The sequence below is a fragment of the Globicephala melas genome, chromosome 5 (assembly GCF_963455315.2).
Source record: "Globicephala melas chromosome 5, mGloMel1.2, whole genome shotgun sequence".
NCBI lineage: Eukaryota > Metazoa > Chordata > Mammalia > Artiodactyla > Delphinidae > Globicephala > Globicephala melas.
In genome coordinates, this window is record NC_083318.1 from 33,286,188 (window position 1) to 33,300,580 (window position 14,393).

Sequence of the window (14,393 nt, forward strand, 5' to 3'; positions counted from 1 at the left end):
CACCCACTCCTCTACCCTGCAGGATGAGAACAGAAGGGCATTTTATCTTGAACAAAGGGGATGCTGGGATGTTAGTTGGAAGTAGTAGAGTAATTTCTGTCCCTTCTCAGCCCTGGGGAAGACATTGGTGGCTTTTGTTGGCAGTTTCTATTATTTGGTAGCACATTAGAACCTCTTTGTTTCAACCTAGGGACAACATCATTCAGCATCCTGTTACACATGCATGCATTTATTTATCAAACATTTCAGCACCTTCTCTGGGCAAGACTCTCTCATCTCTTGCTATGAGAGATACAAAAGAAATCTAAGAAATTTAAGCTATTGATATACCTGGTTCTTTGTTGTCATCAGCATGTTTATATTGATCCAGTCTCTCTCCTAGAAACATGATATGTCACTTGAAAAGATCTTTGAGTAGAGTTTTGCTTTTATAAGTTGTCCTAAAGAGTGTTTATTTTCATCGTGTTGAAACATACATTAATACATGATTAGTCCTGTGATGCTTCCTGCCTTATAAACGTGCCTACTTTTGCTTTTCATGCTTTCTGATTTATATTTCCACCTTTCTTTTAGAAGATTATCTTTAGTATTACGGGTGGTGTTCCAATTCCAATTATTCGGTGAAATTTAATAGTCTTTCTAAGTGTTTTTGCCCAAAATTGAGGTAGATCTCTCTATATATGAACTGTATGCAATGTGTGTCACTTCCTTTGCTGCCTTATTTTAGGTTCTAGAATTATAAAGTAGATATTTAATAAACGTTACTTTGCTTCCAAAGTAAAGAGATTTTAAAATGACTCAAAGAACCAGTACTGTAGACATTATGAGGTCATCCTGTCCCTGAGAAAATCCCTCAAAAGCTTTAAGAAACGATCAAATCTACCATGTATCTTCTGAAAGCAGCACTCCTGGCCTCATTTATACCCAGGTACTATAAATATCTTTTGGAATCCTTAATTTCCAAGTGGCTTTAGAGAGAGTAATTATTTATATTAAGATTTTATCCCTCTTTCTCACCCTCCCCCTAAACACACACACACACACACACACACACACACACACTCACAAACACATACACACAAAATAGCATAATATATGACAGTTGCTTCCTTCCATAATGAAGGGTGTTTGTTGTTTTGTTTTTAACCTTCTAATATACATTATGAGTATGATAACATATAGAGCTGTTTCTGAGTGCAGTATCAAAATATATTACTCTTAAAGGAAACACAATTCTTGCTAAGAAAAATATCAGCCATTTAAGGCAGTAATCTACTAAGTAATTTCTATTATCTTACATTAAACAAGGAAAACTTTATAATTATTTAGTGATGATAATGTAATTTACATTTGTGTTGGTAGAAGTTTGGAAAAGTATATTAAATATTCTTCCACATAGCCAACAGGTCCTTTTCTCTAAATTCTTCATACATCTGATGAAGAGATAGATAAACATCAGTTTATTCAAATATTTCTTCATGCAAAAAACAGAGTAGTCCTTACCAATGAAACATTCCAGTGAGCTTCAAACATTTTTTATTCAATTGTCTATAATAGCTTTTGTGTGTCTCTTTTCTGAACTTGAATGCATGAAAGCCTGCCCTACTTGCTGATCCTTTTTTTTTAATCATTTTAAAACTTATCAAAATTTAAGAATAATAGTGATTTTATTGTTTTTCTTTAACATCTCTATATGTTTTCTAGTGCCAGATCTGATTACCTGCAATGGTGAATATAGCCATGAGTTCTTATTTGTGAAGCCTTTTTATATTGCTGTATATATTTGAAAAGAATTGTCTTCAGACAGATTAGATTCATAGTTGTGAAGTATTTAAGAGAAGTATATAATAGTGCTGGTTGAAAGCAATCATATTTTTATAAATGTTTAAATTTTTAAAAACAGCTCATGCTTAATTATTAAAAGTTAAAAACAGAAAATCACTAAGAAAAAAACCACATTAATTCCACTGACTCAAAGGTTACCACTTTTACCATTTCTATGCATTATTCTTATATATATGAAAATACATGTATACACACATGCATGTGTTTACACACACACTCACATAGTCACTATGATATACATCACCAAGCTGGTATCTTGGTGAATTTGTTGTTTTATAGGGTCTTCTTCCCCTTGATAATATATCCTGAATATTTCCTCTACTAAGTAGTATTTTTCTAAAATATGATTTTAATGGGTGAATATTTCTTTATATGAATTCATTGTTACTTATCCTATCACCTTTTATCATGCATTGACATTATTTCCAGTTTTTCATAATTTAAGAAAAACTATGTTTGATAAATATTTTTCCATACTACTTTGTACAATCTGTGATTATGTCCATGGAACAAATTTCCTAAAAGAAATTTCTATTGCATGCATATTTGAAAGTTTTTAATGCATATTACTAATTTTTTCTCCAGAAAGTTTATGTTGATTCACACATCTAAAACATGTCTATTTTATTTTACTTATTGATTTTTACTGAAGCATAGTTGATTTACAATGTTGTGTTAATTACTATGTACAGCAAAGTGATTCAGTTATACATATATATACATTCTTTTTTTTAATATTCTTTTCCATTATGGTTTATCGTAGGATATTGAATATAGTTCTCTGTGCTATACAGTAGGACCTTGTTGTTTATCCATTCTATATATAAAAGCTTACATCTACTAACTCCAACCTCCCAATCCATCCATCTCCCAAACCCCTCCCCCTTGGCAACCACCAGTCTGTTCTCCATGTCTGTCATTCTGTTTCTGTTTCATCGATAGGTTCATTTGTGTCATAGTTTAGTTTCCACATATAAGTGATATCATATGGTCTTTGCCTTTCTCCTTCTGACTTCACTTAGTATGAGAACCTCTAGTTGTTTGTATGTTGCTGCAAATGGCATTATTTTGTTCTTTTTTATGGCTGAGAAGTATTCCATTGTATATATATACCACATCTTCTTTATCCATTCATCTGTTGATGGACATTTAGGTTCTTTCCATGTCTTGGCTATTGTGAATAGTGCTACTATGAACATAGGGGTGTATGTATCTTTTTGAATTATAGTTTTGTCCAGATATATGCCCAGGAGTGGGATTGCTGGATCATATGGTAGCTCTGTTTTTAGTTTTTTGAGGAACCTCCATACCATTTTCCACAGTGGCTGTACCAACTTACATTCCCACCAACAGTGTAGAAGGGTTCCCTTTTCTCCACACCCTCTCCAACGTTTGTTATTTGTAGACTTTTTAATGATGGCCATTCTGACCAATGTGAGGTAGTGCCTCAGTGTGAGGCACTGTGCCTCAGTGTGAGGTAGTTTTGATTTGCATTTCTCAAATAATTAACAATGTTGAGCATCTTTTCATGTGCCTTAAAATGCATATTTTATAGTTCTTCCCTACACGCTTACTGTCAGAGTTTAACCAACAGCAAAAGATTGTAAACTCAAATTAGGATAATTCAAGAATGGTTATAATAATTAAAGAGATAATAATTACAAAGGTATAATAGTTACAAAGATAATCATGGAATGTTGGTGAAAATATAAGAGATAATGCAGTAAATTATGAACACTAGCGACAGCCCTGTTACCACCTAAAGGCCAAAAGGGATCAGGGAGAAAGAGGTTATCAGAACATGAAAAAGGAGAAGCAGGTAGAGAAAGCCATCTTGAGAGGAACAGTGACCTTTGGTCAACAAACATAGCCAGGCCAAGGTGACTTTTCGAGTAGGGAACCAGGGGAATATATATCCTGACCTTACTCTCCCTATTGTCTGTACCACCTTAAAAGCCAGAGGACCGAGGGTCCCTCTTGTAGTTGCAAATAGAATCTTCCGCCCAGCAGAGAACGAGGCAGGAGCCAATGGAGAGTGAATCTGGAGGGACAAAGAAAAGATATCCCAGAACACTTACCTACTTTTTCTATTTCTATGATTGTATATACGTTTTTCTAATATTTCTATGATTGAGGTAAAAAAGTTTTCTTTACCTATTTGTGTTTATTTTGCCAAGTATATGTATACATCTCCCCTCACTTCATTTTAACTAAGCAGATTTTTTTTCTTATTGGTTTCTTATTGATTAAAAGAGTTCTTTATATAATAAGGGCATCTTAAATTTTTTTCATGTATATTTCTCTTCTTTAAGAGTTCAGCTTTTTCCGTATGCTTAAAAATAATTTTAGTCATCAATACTTATTCTTTTGTGATTCCAGTTTTTACACATAATTTTTTGTTCCACTTATAAATCATTTTGCTTTGTAGTATAAGATAGAAACATGATTTTATTTTACTCTAGGTAATAAATGATGCCAACACTATATCCTAAATAATATACCCTTTCCCCCAGTGATTTGATATGGAATCCTATTCTTTTACCAAATATTTATATGTATTGGAGTCTGTTTCTGTGCATCCCATTATGTCCTGTTTGTCTTCTAGTCTATTCTGGTGCAATATCATGTGGTATTATTTTATACAGTTTTAACATATTACAATGTATTATTTTTCAACATTTTCTTGACATTCTCACCTATTTAGTCAAATGAACTTTAGAACTTATGTTTCAAAATCAAAAAGAAAGATCCTTTTAGAGTTTTGATTAAATTGTAATATATTAATACATTGTTCTGAGGAAAAATAAAGATCTTGTAATACTGAATCTTTCTTTCCAGATAGCATTTTATGTCTCTCAGGTTTTTCAAATGCCCATCACAAAACTCTTTCATTTTCTTCAAATTCTCTTATTTCTAAGTATTTTGTTTTGGAGGAGTATTTTGATATTGTGATTGAAAGCTTTTGCTCCTTGTGTTTTCTTACTGGCTGCTGCTGCTGTAGAGAAAAGCTAATGATTTTGTTGTATGTATGTTGTAACTAAAACCGTGCCAAATTCTTACCAGTTTTATTGGATTTTCCTCTGATTATTCTAGATTTTCTAAGAAGACTATTGTCTAAGAAATATATATTTTTCCAATATTTACACTCAGTATTTAATTTTCTTATTATCTCCACAGCAACTTTCATAACAATAAAAATAATAATGCTGATAGCTACAATATTATTTCTCCATTTTTATTTTAATAAGTCTGCCTCTGTGGCTCATCATTAATTAGAATGTCAAATATTTGAGATAAAGAACATCTGCCTTAATGAAATCTTTCATTGTTCTAATTAACTTGCCTTCTGATATGTGTTTACCATGAGTTTTTCTAAAATTGGGAATAAATGTGAAGTTTTATCACATATGGCTTTGTGTCACCTACAGTGATGATTACATACTTCATATCCTTTGACTAAAGGTGATGAATTACTTTTAAAATTGTCCTAATATTGAACCGTCCTTCATTCCTGGAATATGCCCTACTTTGTCATAGTATGCCATTCTTTTAAATTGCTACCGCATTCAGTTTTCTAGTTTTGAGATTTTTTAAGAATCTATATTCTTAAGGAATATTGGGGGTGGTGTTTAATGCTATCTTTGTTAGATTTAAGAATTAGGTTATGGTCACTTCATAAAATAACCTTTCAATGTTTTCTTTGCCTTGGAACAGTTACAAGATAGAATTGCTTCAGGAAAAAAATGTGTTTGGCACCTTTCTTTAAAGTAATCATTTAAAAACTTTAAAATTTTACCTTTAAAATTTACAAAGTCTATTCAATTTTTCTGTGACTTTTGAATACACACACACACATATCATTCATCAGTTCTCTTCAGCTCTACTTAGGCCTATGGATATTTAGGTCTATTCAGATTTTATATTCTTTTATTTTTTCAAATATTTTTACATGCTTATATTCTTTCTCATTTATAGATAATTAGAAAGGAAGGAAGGAAGGAAGGGCGATATATAAAGAAAATATATAGAGAAAGGAAAAATATAAAAATATGTTTGTTTATATTTTTCTCATTTCTTATCAGGCACACATTTCACATACAGGTTTTCCAATTTTATTGATATTTCCCAAAGTTTCAACTCTATTTTTTTAATCTATTTTTTCCTTCATTCATATTTTTATTATCACTAAATTATTTTGCCTACTTTCCTAGGGATAGTTTTTTGTGTGTGTTTATTTTTTTGCCTTCTTTATGTACACCTAACTTCTTTCAGTTAATTAGAGTACATTTTGTAAGCTTATATGGTAGCAACTGTCATCTTCAATTTTTCAGTTGAGGAAAGGAGAGATGGCTGTGAGAAATTATTGAGGCAGATATAGATTTCAGTGTTCTTGATTAACCATTACAGTGCCCAGAGGCTAGAGAGAATCTTATGATTTGCCATCCCTGAAGAGTCTGTCTAGTAATCCAGACATAACAATAGACTCTGTAATGTTATTTAATCATATTTTTATTCACTCATTCATTCATTAAATATCTATTAAGTTTTTTTGGTTCCAGACCTTGTGCTATCTTTTGGAGATACAAATATGAAAAGACACAGAACCTGCATTCAAGGATGTTGTAAGTCAAGAGGAGAAACAGATGATGTATTACAAGTATAGTAATTACTATGATGGAGGTATATACATGTTGTTTGGGAAACATATACATAGCACAAAGTTACTCGGGAAAAGTAATAGAAGACTTAGAAAAACCATTTTATTCATTTATATTCAGCAAATATATTTTAATATCTTTTATGTGTCAGATAATTTGCTGAGACCTGGGGAAGACATAGGCATAAAAGTCATTTTCCTTATCCTTGAGGAGCTCTCAGTCTAGTGGGAAGTAAATAATCCTATTATAATAAAGATGTATACCTGATACCTATGCAGACACAGAAGAAAAACTAAGTAAGACTGCCAGGAGTCAAAAAGACTTTCTTTACAGAGAAAATAATATTTGAGCTGATACTTGTAAGGTGAGCAGGGATTTATTAGATGGACAAAGTGCGGCATTCTAAGCAGAGGGAACAACATGGGCAAACGTGACACAGTGGTATAAAAAGGCAAATAGTCTGCTAATGCCAAAGTACATGGTACAAGGTGGTAAGGGATGAGAAAAAAAGGTGAAAGATAACAAACATTGGGCTTCCCTGGTGGCGCAGTGGTTGAGAGTCCGCCTGCCGATGCAGGGGACACGGGTTCGTGCCCCGGTCCGGGAGGATCCCACATGCCGCAGAGCGGCTGGGCCCGTGAGCCATGGCCACTGAGCCTGCGCGTCCGGAGGCTGTGCTCCGCAACGGGAGAGGCCACAACAGTGAGAGGCCTGCGTACCGCAAAAACAAACAAAAAAATAAGATAACAAACATTTATTGAACTCTGACAGTGTGTCAGACACTATTCTAAATATTTTATATAGATTAACATTTAATTCTTACAGCAGCCTAGGAGGATTCAGATAAATGCTGTTATCCCACTTTATAGATGAAGAAATTGGGCAGAGCAGTTAAATACCATGTCCAAAGTCACACACTGATGAATGGGCAGCCAAGATTTGAGTCCTGGGAGTCTGACTCCAAAGCCTATGGTCTCCTGCCTATTATAGACAGAGACCAATTTATAAAAGGCTTTATATTCTATACCAAGGAATTTGGATTTCACTCCATCAGTGTCTAGAAGCCATGGAGGTGTATTTAATTATAAAATTTACATGATGGGATTTTTATTTTAATTCATGGCATTTGGCATATGGATTAGAAGGGATAACTTTAAATGAAGAGCGAAGCAGAGAAAAAAGGAGGCAGCAAGAGGGGCAAACAGCTTCTACAGTCCATGTAAGGGATGATGAAAGCCCTGAGATAGAGCAGTGAATCAGGCAACAGATTCAAGTGTTATTCTGGTGGAATTTGGGGATATGTTTGATGGGAATGAGGAATAAGGAAGAATGAAGAATCTACGATGATTTTCAGATTTCTGTCCTGGGTAACTAGATTGAAGTTAGTGCCAGGACCCATGACAGAAAATATGGGAAGAGTGTTCTAGATACTGGCTCTGTATTCTCATAGTTAATATGCCAGGCATGCAAGGATTTTTAAGTACCCGCAAATCAGTCAGTGTGATATACCACATTAACAAATTAAAGAATAAAAACCATATGATTATCTCAGTAGATGCAGAAAAAGCTTTTGAAGCATAAAAAAGTTTCCATTTATGATAAAAACTCTCCAGAAAGCAGGCATAGAGGGAAAATACCTCAGCATAATAGAGGCCATATATGACAAGCCCACAGTTAACATCATACTCAATGGTAAAAAGCTAAAAGCATTTCCTCTAAGACCAGGCATGAGACAAGGATGCCCACTCTCACCACTATTATTCAACATAGTCTTGGAAGTCCTAGTCACAGAATCAGACAAAAACAGATGAAAGGAATCAAAATTAGAAAGGAAGAAGTAAAGCTGTCACTGTTTGCAGATGACATGATGCTATACATAGAAAATCCTAAAGACACCACCAGAAAACTACCAGAGCTCATGATGAATTAGGTAAAGTTGCAGGATACAAAATTAATATATAAAAGTCTATTGCATTTCTATATACTAACAATGAACTATCAGAAAGAGAAATTAAGGAAACAATCCCATTTACCATCGAATCAAAAAGAATAAAATACCTAGGAATAAACCTACCTAAGGAGGTAAAAGACCTGTACTTGGAAAACTATAAGACACTGATGAAAGAAATTGAAGATGACACAAACAGATGGAAAGATATACCATGTTCTTGGATTGGAAGAATTACTATTGTTTAAACAATCATATTACCCAAGGCAATACACAGATTCAATGCAATCACTATCAAAATACCAATGACATTTTTCACAGAGCTAGAATAAATTTTAAAATTTGTATGAAAACACAAAAGACCCCAAATAGCCAAAACAATCGAGAAAGAAAAACAGAACTAGAGGAATCATGCTCCCTAACTTAAGATTATACTGCAAAGCTACAGTAATCAAAACTGGTGCTTGCACAAAAACAGACACATAGATCAATGGAACAGAATAGAGAGCCCAGAAATATACCCGCACACCTATAGTCAGTAAATCTACTACAAAGGAGGCAAGAATGTACTGTGGACAAAAAGTCTCTTCAATAAGTGGTGCTGGGAAAACTGGACAGCTACATGTAAAAAAATGAAATTAGAACATTTTCTAATACCATATACCAAAAAAAAGTCTACCATTTCAGACTCCAGGTACCATGACAAAGTCATTCTCCCAGTAGTTTAATGAACACAGTAAAATACCTGTCTTGTTACCAGGTTTGGATTTTTGCTTGCTTGGTTAGCATTATCAGTAACACATCCAGATAGCCCTTTCAGAAAGCCCACTCTACTGAAAGATAATTTTTATCAGTAACGTTGCTAAATAAATTCTGACCCTAGGTTAAAAATAGAATATTAATTTTTTTTAAAAAGTCATTCTCATACCAATTGGTTTCTGATGTTTGGATATCTAAGTTTAATATAATTGTATGTACAGGTTCTTGGGCAGAAATGATAAATGATAATTATATGTACAGCTTCTTGGGCAGACATTTTCAGAGCTGTTCTATAGTTATTCTAAATTCTTGTCCATTGTCAATAAACAAAGTTCCATGAATTTGAAACCCTAGTCACACAGGGAAATACTGATGTCAGTGATACTAAATAAGACGTAAATTGTATAGAGGAAGTTTTACTTTTATGCCCCTAAGTGGATATTGTATAATGAATAGTAAAATTGCATATAAAACTGTCTAATAAAAGGAAAGCTAGATTCTGTATTTTTATAATTATTTTTTTAAAAAAGCAAAGTGGTATAATTTGTCCAAAATATAACTTACTAATCTACTGAAGTTAATTTGCAGAGGAACATGCTTGCAACATACTAAAGTTCTTTGCTGATACACACAAAAAATTTCAGAAAGTTATGAATTTGTCAGTGACTCCTCTCTCCTTCTGTTCTTACCATTTCACAAGGCAATCGGTCTTTCCTTTGAAAAAACTCCTCACATATGATGCATTTGTTTAGAACCAACACCAAGGTCAAATCTTTCTTAAATCAGTCAGTTCTGCCTCATCTCTTTCTATCGCATTTGAGCCAGGAACTTGTAGTGAAGCAAAAGAATAATGCTTTCCTATATGTGTGACTAATAAAAAAGTAAACATCAGTGGTAGGGAATACAGTTACACAGTACACTGCTAAAATGAGATACAGTTTCCTGTTCTCCCATATGCTATAGTAATTGATACAAAAAAACCTGAAGATATTCTGTACTGGCTATAGTTTGTCTCTCTATAATGTTCTCAATGTTTGTGGTGTTTGTGCATTTTTTTTCAGTCAAGAGAATCCATTCCATTAAATGACCTAAAGTCAGAAGTATCACCCCGGATTTCAGCAGAGGACCTGATTGACTTGTGTGAGCTTACAGTGACAGGCCACTTCAAAACACCCACCAAGAAGACAAAGTCCAGTAAACCAAAGCTCCTGGTAGTTGACATCCGGAATAGTGAAGAGTATCCTTTACGCCTGAGGTTTTAAAGGGTGGCACTGCTTCATTCACATTGCTTCCTTTTAACTTGAAGGGCATGTGGTAGGAACAGTGAACATAGTTGGGATTCCTCTGAATTCAGATAGCTAAATAACTCTCAAACTGGTTGCCAGAACAGACTTGCATAATGTTTCATAAGATAACATTACATACCAGAAACCTTAAAATATTTCCCAGACAACACCAGAATAGTGGGCTATTTTCTTGGTTTTTGTGTTTCACTGCCGTATATTGCTGTTCTTGTGGGAATCCTTCCTGGTATAGATAAAACTTTAGCAAAGATGAAGCGTAAGTATTTACTTTGTCTACCTCATAGCCTAGAGAGGAAAGTGAGCCAGATCTCAACACTGAACTTTTATTTATTATAATTTTCAAAATATTGGCTTATAGAGAACATGTTAAAGTATCTTCCACTGACATTTTAATATTAAATGTACCATAACTTCTGGTGGTTTTGCTTGGCATTAAAGTATGAAAAGTTACAAAATAGTAATAGTTCAGTCTTTCTCCTTATATTTTCATCATCTGTCAGATTTTTGTAAAGCATGCCTTGGTACTCTATACTCTAGAATCTAGGTAAATGATTTTCAGATATTTTTTGAACCAGGTAACTCCCTTTTAAAATAAAATCTTTCTTAAAAACTCAATATATAAAATATAAATGTAGAAATTTTTTACAATTAATTTTCTTCATAAGTTGGTGGGAAGTGAGACTAAAGTAGGCAAAGGCCGCTTATAGAGAATGTTGCATAACATGCTAAGAAGTTTGGGTTTTATTCCATAGGCTGTGAGAATATTAGAGAATTTTAATCAGGTAAGCGGCATGCTCAGATTTGTGTTTTAGAGAGATTAATGCAGTGGGAAGAAGGATGAGAATGGAGGTAATGGTGCAGGCAAGACTAGAAGGATCGAATCGCCCAAAGATTTGATGTGCATAAATATTCCTTCATATTTGCAGTCACAGAGAGTGAGGTCTCTAGCTTCACACTGAAATAACCTAGTTTTACCAGGCCCTTTGGGTTGGTCTCTGTGCTGGAGAAAATCCAGGAAAATGACTTCTGTTGCTGTTTCTTCCTTTTTTTCTCATACTGTATTTTGACAAAAGATAATTCTATATCATGGCACTTACAAGTATTGATAAGTAGTGGTGCCACTAGCTAGGAAGGCCAGGAGGCATTTAGCGTATTTGCAGCTGCCACTAGTTACTCTAGGTTTGGCTCAATTCTGAAATCTATTTACTCAACAAATATGTTAGATGTATTCTAGATACTGTATTAAGCATTGTAAGAGTTTCATAGATGAGATAAATAGAGATCCTTCCTATAAATTAGTTAAAGTCTTGGTGGAAGTCAGGTACATTAGTATGTTTTACTTAAAATCAAATTGCTGTCATGAGAGATATACAGATACTGTGGGAAGGGAAAATTTCATGGAGAAAACTCTCAAAGCATGGGTAATACTTGAACACTCAAAAATATGGAGAAAAGCTATTTAGGCAGAGAAAAAGACAGGAGCTAGGCAGAACATGGACTGGAAACAGCATGTAATTCAGTTTGGCTGGGATTGAAGTAAATAGTTTAGTTCTATTCATAAGGGCTGAACTGAGAAATTTGGGCTTTGTCTTATAGGCAGCCATGGAAGGTTTCTCAGCATGGATGTGATAATCAGAGCTGTGTTTCAAAATTTCTAATGTAACATCGTGAATAAAATGGATTTCCAAGGGAAAAGGTGAGAGTTGGAGAAAACAGAAAGCTACTGCTATAGTCTCAGCTCAAGGTAGTGAGTGTCTGAAATAGGCAAGTGAAAATGGGACTAGAGATAGGAGGATGCTATTTATTAGTACACTACAGTTGAATATTGCCACTATTGAGATGACAAAAATGAGGTTTTAGACTGACTTGGGGACGGTGGCGCTGTTCAAGGAAAGGAACAATAGATTTAGCAAGAAAAAATGATATCTAAAGATATAATTTTTATATCAGTTAATGCTATTTAGTTATATAATAGGAAACTTTTGGCTTTTGATATATTAATATTAAAGGTATAACATTTACTTTGAGCTCTTTAACACTAATTATAATTAGCTAATATAGCAAACAGACAAGACAACATAAAAGTACGCATACCTTCAGAAGTGGTCTGGTAAGATACTAGTATACTTTGTATAGAGGTATGATGTCACTAAATGAGAAATGCTGTGCTCTTTTTTTTTTTTTTTTTTGCGGTATGCGGGCCTCTCACTGTTGTGGCCTCTCCCATTGCGGAGCACAGGCTCCGGACGCGCAGGCTCAGCGACCATGGCTCACGGGCCCAGCCGCTCCGCGGCATGTGGGATCCTCCCGGACCGGGTCACGAACCCATGTCCCCTGCATCGGCAGGCGGACTCTCAACCACTGCGCCACCAGGAAAGCCCAGATGTGCTCTTTTAGGATTTAAAAAACATGAGATTATTTCTGTGTTGAATTTTGAGCCATTAAATATCTTAAAGGAATTTTAAAATCTTTTAGTAAAGTGAAGAATTTTTTCTGGAATATGAACATTTACCTATGTAATTTACCTATATGGTGTACCTATTTTGTTCTTAGAACTGATATGTTTTTCTATCTGCTTGATTAAAGTATGATGCATCTACTTGTCGTACTTTTATATAGACTGACTTATGAATACAGGAAAGTCTTCGTATCTTAGAAACCTACAAGATAATGCATATCATCCTCACCTGTTAATATTGTTCTAATAAACCAACTCTTTTTATCACAAAAAAAATTTAAGGTACAAACACCTGACTTGGTGACTGTTATAATAACTAGATGCTTTTTTGGTTTTTTTATAGCTACTATTATTCCATGGAAGAGATTTCATTGTAATTACTGCTGACTTCTTTAATCATGTCTTGTATCTTTTAATTCCTTCAAAGACATCATCAGAAATCCTAATAGCAAAAATGTCTTATAAACATTGAAAGGTAAAAAGCTAGTGTGTGTGCCATTGTTTTTTATTGTGGTTTTTGCCAAAACCAATCTGAAAATTATGGTGGACATTGTTATAAGTACACTGTCAAGATGTATATATGATTGAGACTAATTACCACATAAATACTTGGGCTTCTATTGCCTTAATACTCTCTAAACTGGGTATTTTGAAGCTGAAGCTTTTTAAGCTTACAGTATAGTGTCTGTCTGTTGGGTAGTACACTCACTATAGAACCTCTTTAAGTGTGGGTATTGTTTACCCCATGCCTGTGTTTATGCTGGCAAGCGCTGGCTTTTCTAAATGCAAAAGGCAAATGCAAAGAGTCCAAATTTTTGTCTAGAATATGAGGAAAGCAATGAAGTTACAGTCGTAATCCTAAAATATATATTGTTGCATGTTCATCTCTAATACTACCTTATTATTAAGAACATATACATACTTGTCTTCCACTGCAGTACAAGGAAGTAAAACTTCCGTCCTTAGAACATGGAGAAAGTGCTTATCTCAGTGTATTCTGTATCATTTTGCTCTTCTTGCCATGTTTTGCCCAGGATTAATCAGAGTCACTATATGTCAGAAATCAACTTCTGTTTTACTTCACATATTCTGTCCAATTAACACAAAATGTACAGAATCTATTCTGTGCTCGTTTTTCAAACACGTAATATTTTATTATGATTATGAAAGACTCAGAAAGTTCAAAATAGTATTCAGCTGCCTACCTTTACAGTATAATCTGACAGCCTCTCATGTGTTTAGAAATTGCCTTAAAAAGTTCTACTTCATCATGTGATGTTTGTGTCACATGAGAATTTCTAATGTAGGCAGTGAAATGTAAATAATCACCAAGGAAACAAGATCCTTAAATAACCGAAATTGTCTTCATTGTCCAACTTACTTAAAAAGAAAATGTTCATTGTAAATATATTAATGTGTAA

General features: G+C 34.0%; 1 protein-coding gene across 3 annotated transcripts in view; it reads left to right on the plus strand.

The window, feature by feature from the left end:
* Positions 1-14,393, plus strand: part of TBCK (TBC1 domain containing kinase) — a 237,476-nt gene that overhangs the window by 189,338 nt on the left and 33,745 nt on the right. For all 3 annotated transcript variants that reach the window (XM_060299116.2, XM_030864124.3, XM_030864123.3), the window contains exon 24: positions 10,272-10,447. In XM_060299116.2, the coding sequence (XP_060155099.1) occupies positions 10,272-10,447 (176 nt within the window). The remainder of the gene's footprint in view (positions 1-10,271; positions 10,448-14,393) is intronic.